Source organism: Megalops cyprinoides, chromosome 3 (assembly GCF_013368585.1).
Source record: "Megalops cyprinoides isolate fMegCyp1 chromosome 3, fMegCyp1.pri, whole genome shotgun sequence".
Lineage (NCBI taxonomy): Eukaryota > Metazoa > Chordata > Actinopteri > Elopiformes > Megalopidae > Megalops > Megalops cyprinoides.
In genome coordinates this window covers 44,928,379-44,945,468 of record NC_050585.1, presented here as the reverse complement: position 1 = coordinate 44,945,468, position 17,090 = coordinate 44,928,379, and the positions used below count along the sequence as shown (strand labels likewise).

The 17,090-nt window shown below is 45.0% G+C and overlaps 1 protein-coding gene across 2 annotated transcripts in view; it reads right to left on the bottom strand.

Moving 5' to 3' along the window:
* The window catches only part of fnip1 (folliculin interacting protein 1), a 29,636-nt gene extending 12,787 nt beyond the window's left edge, over positions 1 to 16,849 (bottom strand). For both annotated transcript variants that reach the window (XM_036524145.1, XM_036524146.1), the window contains exons 1-6: positions 16,684 to 16,849; positions 4,988 to 5,117; positions 3,325 to 3,456; positions 1,752 to 1,852; positions 1,556 to 1,630; positions 640 to 731 (exon numbers count right to left, since the gene is read on the bottom strand). In XM_036524145.1, the coding sequence (XP_036380038.1) occupies positions 640 to 731; positions 1,556 to 1,630; positions 1,752 to 1,852; positions 3,325 to 3,456; positions 4,988 to 5,117; positions 16,684 to 16,772 (619 nt within the window). In that variant the 5' untranslated portion in view covers positions 16,773 to 16,849. The remainder of the gene's footprint in view (positions 1 to 639; positions 732 to 1,555; positions 1,631 to 1,751; positions 1,853 to 3,324; positions 3,457 to 4,987; positions 5,118 to 16,683) is intronic.
* Positions 16,850 to 17,090: the final 241 nt, after the last annotated feature.

The following is a 17,090-nucleotide window of genomic DNA, read 5'->3' as shown; positions in this document are numbered from 1 at the left end:
TTCTGCTGTGGATAACAGTCCACAAGTTTTAGAATAACATGGCCATAGCCATATTTTTTCTTTCACAAAGGGATTAAAAAAACAACTTCAGTTCCATAACCAGTGTTTTGAGCAGTTTTGCGATTAATGTTAGAACATGGAGAAACCACAGGACACAGTAACACAAATAGACCACTTACAGAGTACACATACACAGACACACAGAACTAAAGGAAATGAACAAATTTAAACTAAAACGAATCAAACTGAGTATACTGTACAGCAAAGGAAAAAAAAACGGCCAACATATCCTGCTATCCCATGTCTCAAAAAATGATAAAAAGTACAAAATAGTTACATAAATCATGCTAACCAAATAATACAAGCAAATCAAGCGATACAATTCTCTTCACATCAAACATAACTATCAACATCTACAGACACTACAAATATTCTGAGGCTCAGTGACTATATCCAAGTTATGAACCACCAGAAGGATGCACTTGTTAATCACGGGTTCACTGTTACAGTTATACGGCTCTGCTGAGCCTTAGTATGTAACAAAGGGCAAGGAGCAGAAGTTTGGTAGATGGCAGTTGAAGGTGTACTGGACTCTGCGTTTGCTTAAACTCCCACATGCTTACGAAAGCCTGTGGTTACCTATGTTCCCGAGAAATCCATTCACAACAGTGCTCTGATCTGGTCGCAGTGAGTTTGAATCTTGGTTGATGAACTCAAGGCTGTCTTGCAACCTGCCAAAAAACGACAAGACAACATCAATTTTACTGTGTCATTCTGATGCAAGGAAAGTGTACACATATCCTGTGTATGTGTGTGTGTGTATATGTATGTATATTTACACATCTGTGTGTCATATACGTGTCTGTGTGCATGTGTATGTATATATACACAGAAATGGAATTATGCAGTGATCAAAAAGTGTTATAAACAAATAAAAAAATCTTATACTTTAGTTTCTTCAAAATAGACAAAAATACTTTTTAAAGTTAAAAAATACTCTGGAAAGAAATTCATAGGTAAGCACTTCACAATTTATATTCATCTAAGAAACATATTTTAAGTGTTTAAGGCTTTAGAGCAAAATGTTTCTGAACACGTTTCCCATTATCTTAATCAGATGTGTCCAGATTTTTGAATGGTATTGTATGTATTTATGTCTGTGTGTGTATGTATGTGTATATATGTAAATATATATATATATATATATATACATAGATACATATGTATATACACATACACAAAAACTTTATAGAGGCAGAGAGAGAGAGGGCGACAGATAGACAGACAGACAGAAAGAAAGAGAGAGAGAGAGAGATACAGAGAGACAGCGAGAGAGACAGACAGAGAGGGAGACAGACAGAAGAGAGAGGCAGAAAGAGAGAGAGAGTGAGAGAGACAGACAGAGAGGGAGACAGACAGAAGAGAGAAAGAGGCAGAAAGAGAGAGAGAGAGAGAGAGAGAGAGATACAGAGAGACAGCGAGAGAGACAGACAGAGAGAGACCGGTTCTCAGAGCTGCAGGCGCTGGAGCCGTGGGTGCGGGCCGTGTAACTCACGTGTTGAGGCTGCCGTAAACGCTGCTTCCTGTCCGAGCGGTAAACACTTTGCTCAGCATGAGCTGCGGAGGGGATCTGAGGACACAGACAGAGACGGAAGAGCAAAATGAGCTCAGCGCAGACATATCGGCGCACAGCAACAACAACACAGCTGCGGAGCCCCGGGGAGCCCAGCTGGGCGGGCTCCTTCCCTCACCGGATCTGGTGGATTTTCAGCGTGGATCCCTTGTAGCTCATCGCCACCGAGCCGAACATCATCTCCCCCAGCATGTTGGCGTCCGACGAGCAGCGGGACCCCTGCGAGGGGAGAGGACTTTGAATGTGGCACACTGTGCATGTGTGTGTGTGTGTGTGTGTGTATGTGTGTGTGTGTGTGTGTGTATGTGTGTGCGAGTATGTGTGCACGTATGTGCGCATGTAAGTGTGTGCATATGCACCTGTATATGTATGCGTGCATATAAGGATGTGTGTGTGTGTGTGTGTGCGCACGAGTATGTGTGCATGTATGTGTCTGTCTGTGAGCCTGTGTTTGTATGTGTGCAGGTAAGTATATGCATGTGTGCATGTGCGCATATATGCATGTTTGCACGTGAGTGCGTGTGTGAGTGTGTCTGTATGTGTATGTGCACATGTGTGTATGCATGTGTGGTTATGTGTATGTGTATGTGTGGTTACGTGTATGTACAGTATATGTGTGCGTGTGTGGTTACGTGTATGTACAGTATATGTGTGCGTGTGTGGTTATGTGCATACATATGCATGTGTGTGTGGTTATGGGCACGCGCGTGCATGTGTGGTTATGTGTATGTGCATGTGTGTGTGGTTATGTGTATATATATGCGTGTGTGTGGTTATGGGTATGCGCGTGTGTGTGTAGTTATATGTATGTGCGTGTGTGGTCATAGGTATGCGCATGTGTGTGTGGTTATGTGTATGTGTGTGTGTGTGTGTGTGGTTATGTGTATATACATGCATGTGCGTGTGTGGTTATGTGTACATGTGCGTGCGTGTGTGGTTATGTGCATACATATGCATGTGTGTGTGGTTATGGGCACGCGCGTGCATGTGTGGTTATGTGTATGTGCATGTGTGTGTGGTTATGTGTATATATATGCGTGTGTGTGGTTATGGGTATGCGCGTGTGTGTGTAGTTATATGTATGTGCGTGTGTGGTCATAGGTATGCGCATGTGTGTGTGGTTATGTGTATGTGTGTGTGTGTGTGTGTGTGGTTATGTGTATATACATGCATGTGCGTGTGTGGTTATGTGTACATGTGCGTGCGTGTGTGGTTATGTGTACATGTGCGTGCGTGTGTGGTTATGTGTACATGTGCGTGCGTGTGTGGTTATGAGTATGCGCGTGCGTGTGTGGTTATGTGTACATGTGCGTGCGTGTGTGGTTATGAGTATGCGCGTGCGTGTGTGGTTATGTGTACATGTGCGTGCGTGTGTGGTTATGAGTATGCGCGTGCGTGTGGGGTTATGTATACATGCGCGTGCGTGTGTGGTTATGAGTATGCGCGTGCGTGTGTGGTTATGTATACATGTGCGTGCGTGTGTGGTTATGTGTACATGTGCGTGCGTGTGGTTATGTGTACATGTGCGTGCGTGTGTGGTTATGAGTATGCGCGTGCGTGTGTGGTTATGTGTACATGTGCGTGCGTGTGTGGTTATGAGTATGCGCGTGCGTGTGTGGTTATGTATACATGTGCGTGCGTGTGGTTATGTGTACGCGTGTACACAGAGTGCATTCCCCATGGATGCTCACTTGGAAGCGTGGGCCCTGCTCCCGGGGCTCGGACGTGGAGGAGGAGCTGCTGTCCAGTGAGCTGGAGCTTCCGGTGGGCCGCAGCTGACAGCACTTCCCAAACATCTTCACCTGGGCCTCACTGCAGGGCTTCTGCACACAGCACAACATTATCAGCCTCAGCCAGCAGCACTGACCATCCGAGAGACACCAGCACGCTCAGTCAGTCCAGGTTTCACTAGATCCGGGTCCGTGTAATTCGTGGAAGTTACCTACTGGGACACTTCAGTTCAGTCCGCTAACAGGCCTGTTGTAAAACCTGGAATGGCTCGAACCGCTAAGTATTGGGAGTGCTAGCTAAATCCCTGGCCAGAGCACAAACACATCCCATGCAGAAACTCACACCTGCGGTATACCAGACAAGCACCCTAGAGCATTTCTTCATGGCAGATGAATAAAAAATATATAATTACTAAATGAATTCTATAATTTTCATTTCCTCAGGGCATGTGAGTGCTTTGCAGTTCCTTTATGGATGCATTAGGGCATTTAAAATTAGCTCTGATTACTAAGACTGCCTGTGCCTGCACTTCAAAAGAAAATAAAATATTTATACATCCCTGGTTCCAGAGAAAAATGTTTAACCAATAAACTAAAATTAAGCAAAGAGAAAACACACGAAGCCTTTTATCTGTTTGACAGTGTCACTTATTCTGTCTGCAGTGGAGTGGCACCCAGCTGCAGAGGCACTCTGGTGTGGAATGCCTGCACTGGTCTGGTAATGGCTCACATCAGACAAATGTCTTGTCGTGCCCTAACAGAGTACACAAAGGCCTGGAGCATGTGAGTGCCTGTCATATGACTTCCTCAGGAACTCGTGAGCTGGAACTGCTCGCTCGCTCGCCCTCTCTCTCTTTCTCTCTCTCTCTCTCTCTCTCTCACTCACTCACTCACTTACTCACAAACACTCATGTTTGCACGTTCTCCCTTCCAGCCTCTGTCTCTCAGGACAAACAATATCCTTGGCCAAAAAAGTGTCACATGACCGGGGCTGCACAGAACCCCCTGGTCTTTAGTTGCACTTAAACATTCCACACCAGTCTGACGAAGGCACAGCCTCAGACCACATGCCAGTTACTATATGTAGCTTAAACCGTTTTGTGTAGTTTGCTGACTTTTTAGTTGTCAGGATGTTCTGATCCTTTTAAGATGTTTGATTTTAGAGAAAACACAAGGCTATTAACAGTAAATTTAATAAAATGTGCTAGCAGTCAAAAAAGCATTTGTTTAACAGTAAATCTACAGTTTGACTTGAGCTAGAAATTCAGGGAACATTCCTCCCCGAATGCATGATAACTGTGGCACAGTTGCAGTGTGAACCTGCAATCAGCCGGCATTGCTTTGCACAACCCATGACAGCGCAATGACAAATAGGCAGAGGACGTGAGAAAAGCAACTTGTGTCATGTGAATGCGAAAGAATGCTTACACACCGAGTGTCAGCTGATTCTATTATTATTGGAGATAAGACCTCCAGTTTAAACCGGTCAGAACCTCCAACATAGCCCCAGGAGGTTTAAAACAGCATTACCTGTTTTTCCAACAGCAAGGATTACGGCTCCCTGCTTATACGCCAGTGTTAGCGTTGGTGTTAGTGTTAGGGTTAGCATGGGGGGGGCTCTCACCGACACCGGGGCTTCCTCCGAGCTCCTCTTTTTGGCGTTTGAGTCGAAGAGGACATTTCTCCCCCGTCGTTCGCAGTCCTGATACACTATCAGCCTGATCTGGCTGGGTTCCAGCTCAGGGGAGGGCCAGCTGAGAAACACACACACACACACACACACATACATACACACACACACACAAACAACAGCGTTAGTCTTGTTTATACATGCCTCAATCAAAACCAGTCACCTGCGCGTGACCAGCAATCTTATCAACCCTGGCCTTGTGAATTACAACAATAGGGGTTTAAAAAAAAAAAAAAAAACAGACCAGACAGACACACGCTAGCGCTAACAGTGAAAGGACAAGCAGGCTAACAAGCTTCCCCCCCGAGCCTGTCATCTTGCTCGGCTTGTTCTGCCTCGCCAACAGTGCATTTACATTCTGTCATTTAGCAGATGCTCTTATCCAGAGTGACTTACAGAGACAGTGGCACCGCCAGCCTGCCCATCTCCCCCCGTGTTAACTCTGCTCGGTGAACAGAACCAAGGCAACAGGGCAGGCCTACGTCACCCGATAAATCAGAAACTGTGACAAAGTGTCTCCGAAGGACAGGATTTCTTTAATGTCTGCGGATCGGAGCCGGTGGGGCCAAGATCTATTTATAAAGAGATTTATCGCAGGGGGGAGTCTCAGTGGGGTCTGTTTTCGGGACCGTGTTTATTGGGGGGGGGGGGGGGGGGAGGATTAGGGCGCTGATGGGGAGCGGGAACAGTTAAGTCCGAGCCCCCCGTTATTCGAGTTCCAAGCACCACTGTGCGCTCTTTGGCCAGCGGGCGCGTGTGGTTACCGCTGTCGTGACAGAGCCTTTTCCTCGTTTTGGCAAAAAATGCCATGTCCACTATTACACACAGAGATGCCTTCTTGCATATTGCATTCTTAATGCAGCTTCAAGGCTAAATCACTACTACAAATTACACTAACACAGGAGAGTGCAAAACGCCTTACCCTTAATCCGATCACATACACGTGCCCCACATAAACTTTACATAACCTTGTAAAACATATACTATATCTACATTGTTTGCCAAACTAATTCATGCAATTCAGCTCGTGTTTAAATCTTTATTTTCACTATCTGCTATTTATGTATAGGTTCAGTTCAGTTTATGTGTCTTTGAATTCTTTGCAAAATATAGTTTTGGGTCAAAGTGGATTTTGTTGGGTGGGCAACAGACCACACAGACACAAAAACACACACCTAGGTCCCAATAACCAAATAATAATACCTCCAGTACATAAAATGGCTTTTATTCATAAAACTATATTAAGTACATGACTTCCAATTTTTTTACATTTGACCTGCCTTGAACTCTTTGAGGCTTTAATGTTACACACATATTAACTTCAGTGATATAACTGTCCTCGTATTCCGCAGTTTTTCTGAAAGATCTCTTAAATAACTATCAGCATTCTGGGACACAGGCAGCTCCAAGCAGGGCTAAGTTCGAACAGCTCGCCCGCAGCAAGCACCAAACCACAGCCCCGGGGACGATAGCATTCCTCAGCCGGGCCAATAATAACCTTTTTTTTTTCCCGAGAGCAGAAAGACATCAATCACACATCCTCAGAGTGTACGCTTCTTTACAGAACGAGTCACGCCGACCCCAGACAATAAATTCACAGCTAGCAGACGCTGCTTCGCGGAAGGAAGGCTCGGGTCGGGGTGGGGAATATAGTGTGTCACTCGAGTTACTCTCCGAAACAGGGCGAAACGGGGGCCACGCCGCACGGCTGTCTGACCCCTGCAGCTCGGCCTCTGAGGGTCATGAGGCTGGGGTAGTGCCTCCCTGTCCGACGCAGAGGAAAACACAGCGACTCCCACATTCCACAACAGTTACAGAATCGTTGTTATACATTTTTTTTTAACCCCCCCCCCCCCCCCCCCGTGACTGAATTCAATTCGTACTACAAGTGTTCCAAAACACACTGAGCCAACAGACAAAAGGGGCCTTCTTCCTTTCCAAAAAAACCATGAGGGGGTATCACCTTGCCCCGTGCCACCGCATGACAGAAATAACATCTCTTGATACAGCAGGCAGGGGGAAAAAAGAAAGAAAAAAAAAAAACATGGGCCTGCCCCCCAGTCATTCCTCCCAGCAGCCTGAAAAAAAAAAAAAAAAAAAAGCGGGAACTGATCATGAGGTCCGCTCTCGCAATCTGATTCTGCTGCATTGCAGACACGCTGCTTACACAAGAGATTAACTCATCTGACTCCGCCGTGAAACCAAGAGCTGACAGTTGGGTTAGAGGTGGGGAAGAGGAAATGGGCAAATCGAGAGGCACGTGGCCTCGGCGCAGAGTGGTAAGCGGAACTCTTCGGTGAGGGCTGCCTTCTCAGAACGCCGCCGCAAACGTTAAAGGACAAACGTTCCGGACAAGCCGCACAGTAGCGTGGACGCTTAAGGACTGAAGTGATAACCGCCACTCTCGCCATGTCTTAATCTTATTCAATAAAACTGCGAAACAAAAAAAGACCATATGGAAAAATCCCTTTCATCAAAAGGCGGTTCCACCAAACAACACACTGCGTGCCGAGCCTCAGGCTGTACATAATAGCTGTACTACTTTACACCTATGTTGACAATGCCACAATGAACAATGGCAACCTATACTACACAAATGCTATCAGACTGCAACCTGCCGCAGCATAAACGCTTCTGTATGTCCTGTGGAGGGAAAGCGCCCTTAGATGAACATGAAAAATAGCTAAAGGAATTCAACAAATCACACAGCAGACCAAAAAAAAGAAATAAAATAAAAGAGAAACAGCCTTTCTACATACAAGCAGCAACCCGGTCTGAATGCGCCTGGGTACCTTGGCATGGTTGGTTCGGCTGCCAGTCTTCCCCCACTGTCCCCGGCCCTCTCCTCAGCCGCTCACCAACGGCGGCTAAGAATAGCGCTGAACTAAATTCACACAACAACATGAGACTGTCAGGTGACCTCCGGGGCTGTTTGGACACTGCATGGACAAAGGCAGCCTCGTGCTGTTGCAAAAAGCGGACACCCACCCCATCCCCGAAACCCCAAGAATGCAACAGGGAGAGCTGTCCCCGTGCTAGCTTCAGAGGGGCTAACCTGCCCCCCACCTCCCCTTGGATGGGGACTTTGTGTGTGTGTGTATGTGTCTGGGGCGTGGAGGTGGGGGGGGGGGGGCAGGGCAACCTCTACGAGTGTTTAAAAAACAGTGTGCGACACGCCTCCTGCCCGAATGTGGGGTTTTCTCCGCGAAGTGTTTTTCCAGCGCAATGTTCCCATGCTGACATAATCAGGCCCTGCCATCCGATTCTCGTCTGAGGGCGGTCGTGCTGCTAGGACACTGCGCCGGGAGCTAGAATAGTCTAATCACGCTTTCTTGTGGGTGAAAGCTGACACTGCCAGCCCCTCCTCACCCCCTCTCCCTCCCTCCCTCACACACACGCACGCGTACACACACACACACACACACACACACACACACGCGCGCGCGCGCACACACACAAAAGAATACCCTCGCTCTCAAAATTCAGAGACGGGGCAAGGACAGTGACTTGCTTCTCCATCCAGTCAGAGTGCAAACTGATGAGCGGGCTGGGAGGGTAGCTCTGACCCCTGCAGTGAATAATCCTTCTCTGCGTCACCCTCCCACACTCATGGGACCGGCCCGCACGTCTGCACTCCCACCCTTCGCTGCGAAATCCCTTTCCAGCGGCCCTCAGTCGTCAGCGCTTTACCGCAGCCCGCCGCCACGGCGCATTACTACGCTTTCACCCAAAGATGCGGAAAGAACAGCGCATTGCTCCCCGACCAGACTGTTCACATTAACCTCACAAAACCCTTCATTCACAAAAGCAGAAATCCATACCTAAAATCAATGCGTAAAGTTTTATGCTTCTTATTTCTTATAAAAAAGTATAGATGCTTCATAGCACTAAATTTCAAATGAATCATTGCAGGTCAATATTTGAGCGCGCTGGCAGGGCTTAGACCTTACGGCAGTTCAGAAAATGTAAACCAAACCTCAGGGAGTGATAGTCATAACCACTTATAATCAGTACAGAGGAGCTGTCAACATATGCAACCTATCTGGCTTCTGTGTTTTCCTTTTCCGACAATTTGCTTAATATTCTGTGAGAATTACAACACTTGATCATGCGCCTAAGGTCAACAGCAAAGTGCACCATTTTATGTTTTCAGCTAGATAACACATCAAATATTTACACAAGCCGCCAGTGCAGACTATAACCTGACACCAGATAGAATGGCACCTCAGCCCTGTGGCCGTTCTGCCATTTCTCCGCAAAGGAGTCACCCGAAGTCGTCACTGGCCCTCTAATTCACAGCAAAAACAAGTTCTACCGCAACACCCCCCCCCCTCCCCCCCCCCCCACCCCGGCCTTGCAACTCCTGCGGCTCTGAGCCATCCACAAAGACAGCCCCGTCCTCCCTGTCTGCTCCGTTTCCGTGGTTTCAGGTAGTGACTTACTGCATTCCATCCTCACATGATCCGTGAGTGCACGGATGACATCACATCTGCGCCGCTCAGCAATCTGCCAAGCTCAGGCGGAGCGAGACGCGGGCGAACCGGATGACCCAAACAGACCCCGAGGCCCGCGTGTGATTCACCGCCACAGAGGAGAGATGGGCCAGGGGGAAGGGGGTAGAAGGGGGCGGGGGGGGAGCGGGGTGGACGAAAAAAAGAGAACATCTGGGAGACTGCACAGAAACAGAACCCCTGTTCTCAAAGAAAGAACAAGGGCAGCATTGAGACAGCCGGCCTGCCTTTTTCCCTCGAAACGCGATGCAACGGTGCCTGAGCGCCGCTGATCCCAGAGGAGAGCGTTTCGCTGTATGGCATGTTCCAACCTGCCTGTGGGAGGCCATTAGGACGTTGAAACATGATTGCCCATTTTCTAATTACAAACAGGAGTGTTTTTACTCTCTCATGAGGCCTTGGCCGCAGATGCTGTGCCAAGCCAAAAGAAATCAGGTGACTCTCCAAGCAAGAGCTCTTCCTGGTTTGGTCTGGTAACGACTACCTTCACTGCAGCCAAGGCACACAGATAAGGCATCTGAAGCAAAGCTTTCCTACAAACATGGAATATTCTCTGGGAGGGGAAAAAAAAATCCTTAGCGAAACAAGATTACACCATTCATATGGTATGGATTGTTCATTTCAACTGTCACCAGTGCACTAATCCACCCCCTACACTGCTGTTACAGTCATTGTATAGTCATAGCAACACCAATGACAACAGTACACAAACAGGAAGCAGGGCATCGTGGTGCTCCCGTGCTGACATCATGCTAAGTGAACATTTAGCAATCGTCTCGTACCGACTGCGCTCTGTTCATGTGCGCATGTAGGTCTGTTAAATATCCGGGCAGCAATCATTAACGCAGTATGATATGAAGGTGTGTAAAATGTAACTGGTTCAGGTTCCCTTTTATTGTGGCACTTCAAAACCGCAACGTGGACATTTCCCGTTTCCCAGAATCGCAGGGCGTTCAGGAAGATTCTTCAGTACCTGAAGGCAATTAATACGGGTACACAATTTCTGGAATGTGTCTGCCACTAGGTAAACACCTGGCTACAAGCAAAATAATTTTTAAAAATCATGCCAAAAAAGGTTCAAAAGGAATATGCTGCAAATATGACTTCACATGCATTCTACAGTGCTCTCAGAATGCATAAAGTGATGTTTGACAGTTGAGACTGAGACCTGAGACTTGACACTTAAGAATATCCTCAATCCTCAATCTTAATCTGCGTTAATTACAACCTGGGAATATACCTGCCAGGCACAGTTAACACCAGATTACTTCTGAAAGGACATTTTTCAACCGGTATGTCGACACACCTGCATGCCTCGTGATGCCTCCAGGTGTGCTGCGGGCTCTGCTGAGAACATTCCGGATACTCTGCCCTGAGTTAGCAGCATATCGCCTAACAGCTGCAGCCATGGCGACCCGCGCAGAATTAGTCACCTCCCGAAATGCTAAAATGTTCCTGGGGGACAGCCCCACCCCCCCCCCCCCCCCCCCAAGCCCCTGGCCCCCACATTTTGGTTACTTTTACATTAAAATATTTGTTGAGGTGGAGTCCCACGTGAATGGGAGCGCTTGTTCTGCCAGATCACGTGTGGCACATTGCAGGATGCAGAACAAATACTGATTATTTACTTTACTGTTAGAATGGTAAAACAGAGTGCTTGCTGGCATAAGGCGCAGTCAGGCCGGAGGACTCGAGAGCCACTGATTATACTTCCTTAATCAAACTGTCGCTGATTCTCTGAAATTTACATCTACTCAACGTGTATAGACAAACTGCACAGTTCAATGATTTCAGAGACTGCGAATGTGAAAACTACACTATGCTCAGCTTGCAGAAAAAACCCCAAACAATTAAAAAAAAAAAAAACGTTCACACAAAACCATCAGACGCCCGACTGCGGGCCCTTGTGTGGCCCAAGTTCTGTTCCACGGTATAAAACCTTGCACTATTACACGCTAGGCCTGGCAGCGGACCCAGCACAATTCCTGATGAAGTTCATTTAGGGTTACCTAAATTAGTCTTGTGTACAGCCATGGACAAACTCCAACATTTCTGATCCCTCAAGCACAGTTCCAGACAGAGCTGACTGCCAAATCGGGGGACAACAAACTTTTTTTGTTCACTTTTTTCTGTTCCAGGCAAAGTAACTCGAGAAGTTGCACAATGACAAAAAAACATAGTATCAATTAAATCACATACATAAGGAGGAACAATCTGTTTAATATAGCCAATGGCATTGATATGATGTTACTCAACTTAACTGCGGAAAAAATGCAATGCAAACAATCTATACAAACACACAGCACAGGCTCCATGAGTGATAATCATGGATGTTATGCAAATACATTACACACAGACAATGTGAAATGACACGAGGCAAACATATTATTTTGGCATTTTTTCATTGCCAAATGAATGCATGCTTATTCAGCCAGCAAGTAGAGGGGTGTGAAGCCTACGTTCACACAAAAATATACCTTTACCATGACCCTGCTGTTCTGAGAACTCTTCCAGGCCACTTAAAATAGCTCTGATTGGAACATGATGACAAGTCGTCTTAACCGACCACTAGTCTGCTGCATGGTCTTGCATCTGAACTAAGACCACGGAGACACAGCCAAAGCTCTCACAGGTTTCACTCTATTACGATGCACAATTCCAAGATTTTCAGACCTCCTTTTGCAACCTGAGGGGGTTGTCAAGATAAAAAAAAATCACCATGATCTGTTTGCAGGCATAACCTGGAGATTTAAACAGTGCTTGTAGGACAATGTGTTACCATCAGTGATGCTCCATGCTACATAGAGCGTGCTGTTAACCGTTAAAGTCAGCAATGTGATGGAGAGATGAGAGCACAGCAGAGAGCATTTCTCCAAATTAATCTAACCTGCCACTGTTTTTCTTTTTTTTTTTCTTTTCTAATGATTTCTATCATAAACACGCGCATTCACGAGTTGACTGTTTTCTGATGACTTGCACGATAAAGAAATGAAACCAAAATGTCTGGGTGGTGCTAATGATGCTATCAGCTGCACTCTCCCTTCCAATGGTTGTGCATGGCCAGCAGCACTGACCCCGGGATAAGCGCTAACAAAGGCCCCTCACTCTTAAATGACAGCAATGTACAGTATGCCGCCCCGGGTCACATGCACTCTCCAAAATGTTAAGGGTGTTTAGGTTTATTTTAGAGGGTCAGCCAATCGTTTGCCCTCCCTGGCATTCAAGAGGACGAACCTTTCTCTGGTGTGAGCCATGGAGGCTTTTAGGTGAAATACAGGAAACCCTCGCCATTCTGTACCAAAAATAAAGACTTATGTGCAAAGAGGATTTGTTCCTGACACAAAGCAGCCACATTTTTTGACCAAAAACAATGTAAAAGTTCAATAAACAAGTCTCTCTCTCTCTCTCAATCTCTCTCTCTCACACACACACACACATATATATAAAAGCCGTACAGTTGGCCCAGAGATCTGCAGCCTTAAAAGTGTGTGTGTGAGGCTGAAAACAGGGTACACAGTGTGAAGCCGGGAACAGGGAGTGATGCCTGGCATAAATATTTGGAACTGCAAACAGCAAATCCTACAATAACTAAGGGTCCCCTGTACTGGGTGATCCTTGACCCATTTCTGAGGATCTGCATTTAAATTTAGGGGTTTTTTTTGTCCAATACTTTATATTCTCATTGAAAACACCGATCAAAGCCATGAAATTCAACTTCATGCACCAAAGCCAGGTTAATCTAAAATTACAACCTAAGCACAAGTATCTGTTTTCTTTTTGGACATAAAACTGACAGGGCTGGGGGGGGGTTAGGTGATGGTGCCAGAACTTTCAACACCTACAGTTCAGTCCTCACTACTGCTAGCGGTTAGCCAGCAGTCACAGTCCACTAACCATCTGCATTCTGTGGCAGTCAATGCAATTGCCCATCACTCTTCTCAGACTCTACATAGTTCACCTGTATTACACTAGCAACCTTTTCTGATATGATTTCTTTAACTGATATTGCCACTGGCTAGGTGGCTGGGGTACATCGTTTTCATGGCGATGGCATTTTGTGTTCAGGGAGCAAACACGCACACACGACAGAGTAAAAACAAACTCTGAACTAATACTTCTGTATACTTTTCTTTTTACTGTACTGAGTTGTAACGTGGTCCTGGGTGAACGGATGTTTCGCCTGACAAGAGAGGGAAATATAAGAGGAAATAAAACATTGCTCGCTCTTCCTTCTCATGCTGGTGGTTAACTATTAGTTGGGGTGTTTTAGATGAATCAGTTTTTTTATTTTAATTGGTAACTGAAAACATCTAAAACATCTGAAATGATATCACTCTTCACAATGGATGAAACCACAAAAGAAATGTTTTCCATTGATTTACTCAGAAAACCGCATCAGCAACCAGTTCAAATCAAACAAAAAAAATGTACAAGGATAACGTGTGAAAATCCTTATTAAGGAAAAGGAAATCTGTAATGTCTTTCTACAAATGAGACACCCTTTTACTTGAAATGTGAGTCCACTCAACTGTTATTCTGGGAAAGTCACAACCAATTTAAACAAGGGACTGTCCCTTTTTTCCAAACCCACCATTGACAAAGAGTCTCAGTTACGCTTTTGCTAATCCCTCCTTCCATATCCCTTGCTGTCACAAAAGCGTCAGAGCCCTTGTTCACTAAGTCACAGTTAACCATTTCCATGTCAAACCTTACAAAAACAAACAGAGAGAGATCACAGAAGATATCACAGACTGCATACAGATGTCTTAAACCTTACAATGCTCATTGAGGTCAACTAGGCCAAAGCTCACGTAATGCCGAGTCTGTGACATAAATACGCCTTAAAAATAGCTCAGAAAAGAGAGGATAAATAACAAGCGAAGAGCCACCCTCCCCACGTGCTTAATGAATGAAGCTCTGGTGCCAGAGAAATGTCCATGACTGTGGGCCAGGACTGGATCATAACCCCTGCGGTGATGCTGGCTTATGTGTGAAATGCTCTTCGCAACATATATCTCCAGTGCCCAGACATCTTTATGGCAAATAACTGCGCACTGACACACATATCAGAGGTGATGGCCATTAACATCTTAACTCCTGAGAATATTACTGGAACGGAGATCACAAGTGGTGAAGCTGAGTGCTCACTGACAGCGGAGGAAGGGAGACAGAAAAGTCACATCAAAGAGAGTGGGTTTAGGTCAGCCTTTCAGAGTGTGAAATCTGGTCAGATCTGCTTGTTTCATTTAGCATAACACAGTAAACTGAATGATATGGATGTAAATCCTTAGTCCTATTATCAGTATTCAGATTAAGAAATGTATTAATTTTACATGCATGATCTCGTAAGAGAAAGAGAGAACATAGGCAACGTATGTCTGTAGACCTGGAGAAACACTAAAATGGAATTATTTTTTTTATCGCTAAAGTATTGATCTCTGTGTTGGTCCACCAGTGAAAAAAATGTAAAAATGTATGTCGTATACCGTAGACAAAAAGTGAAATATTCTATTTTCAGGTATTTAGTAGAGATATCGTCATCAGCAAAAATCAAGTTTTCAAAGAAGAATTCTTAGGGGATCCACTCTTAAAAGGTTCAGAATTTTTATTTTACTCAACTAAACAAAATGAAAGTGATTAAATCTCATCACACAGGACACAAAATTCGTTTAAATTCACAACAGGAAAACGATCTGGATCATGTTGACCAATGTTTCCAGGATAACACAGATTTAAGCAAAAATCATCAAGAAAAGACGACCTAATAAATAACATCCTTACTGTTATTGAAAGATCAGGGTACATTTCTGAAGACATTACTAACAAATGGATACAAATTTAAATAAATATTTATTTAAATATTATTTATTTAAATTGTATATTATACAAGACAAATACAGCACCATGCAAACCTGGATGTATGCTAACTGGACTGTCTTCAGCAGTTCGATGTGAAGTGTAAACACCAACATTACTTAAAACTGTCATCATGTCCTTTTCATAACTGTACAGTTGTATTCATTAGCTCTATTTAGTTTCTTAGTTTCATAGACAGTATCATACACACTGATGACACTTTGTGTAATTTTATAAGTGGTCTTCCACTTACAACTATACTGTCGTTTCGAACAAAAGCCAACATTTAAATATACATGTATAAAAATCAAAAGGCGATCGTTTTGATTATATTATTAGTCTCCTCATTCCGTTTAATTGTAGTTGACGTTTCTTGTTTTCCTAGTCTTATAATATTATCACATTTTCAGTTCGGGTAGGAGGTCGGTGTCTCTTATCAGTAGTTACGTCGTCGCAATCGCTTGCGTTACGTTGCACTTAACACAGTATTCTGCCAATTTCTATTTAAAGGACACCAATACGACACAGGTTATGATTTACTGATTGGTAGGACATCGGCGTGACAGGATGTCGCGGTGTACGATTTGCGAAGGCAGTCATTGCAGCACCGTGTGTGTTGTGCCTTTTCCAGCTACTGTACGATTGTCAGAGGAGTCCGTCACGTGCCAGCTCACCGAGCACACTGTCCCAGACCAGCGTTACAATATGCTGCAAAGCATTTGTACTTTGCACCACGTACAGCAAGCGAAGGGGCAAAATTTAACAACATTTATTGCACAAAAAGCAGAATACGCATGCCTTAAATGCAATTTTATTTCTGCATGTATTTTCCCACTGTTAGTAGACGCCGCCTCCCCCTCCTTCCCAAAAAAACCCTCCCAAATTTTGAAGCGTTGAGGGGTTTCAAGACGTCCGTTGTTTTGTAGGTATCCGGTTTAAAACTATTCCTTGGGGAGACCACAGCAGCTGAACAGCTTGCTAGCTCGCCAGCATGGCACACAAAGGTGGCTGGATAAGCTTACAATAATTGCCTATCGCTTGAAATAGCAACCACGCAGCCACTTACATTGGTCCAAGCAAATAAATCGCACACAAAAATTGTGGAATTATCTACTACGTACCATAGATCGCATCTGAAATTTAATCAAACCTTAAAATACAGCTAACTACGCTAAAGTCACATCTCCACGCAAAACCTATGGGAAGACACGAAGAAGCCTAAACTGATTAGCTAGCCAGCTAGCGAACAGCTCTGTCACGTACCTGTACGAGTGGTCGTCTTTTGTGCACTTGGGTGGCGGTGAAAAGGCATTTCTCTTATTAAAAAGTTTCTGAAACAATGTCGGAGGCATTTTGTACCAAATAATTCGGTACAGATTCCCTTTCTTATCAATCCACAAGCACACCTAGTTCCTTGAAACTAACTCCATTTGTGTCAGAGTCATATGACAGGCATTAGTCACACAAACTGCTTGGAAACGCCACGACATTTTCTGATTGGACGACACTCCAGTGCTCCTTTTCTAAATTACGCCATTGGATGTTATTTTTGGCGGAACACCACGTGGTCAATAGAACTGCTGTGTTGATGTTTTGGAGTGCTGCATATGAACCGATACACAAATTAACACTTACACGGAATAAAGAAACGAAAATTAAACTCGTGGCGG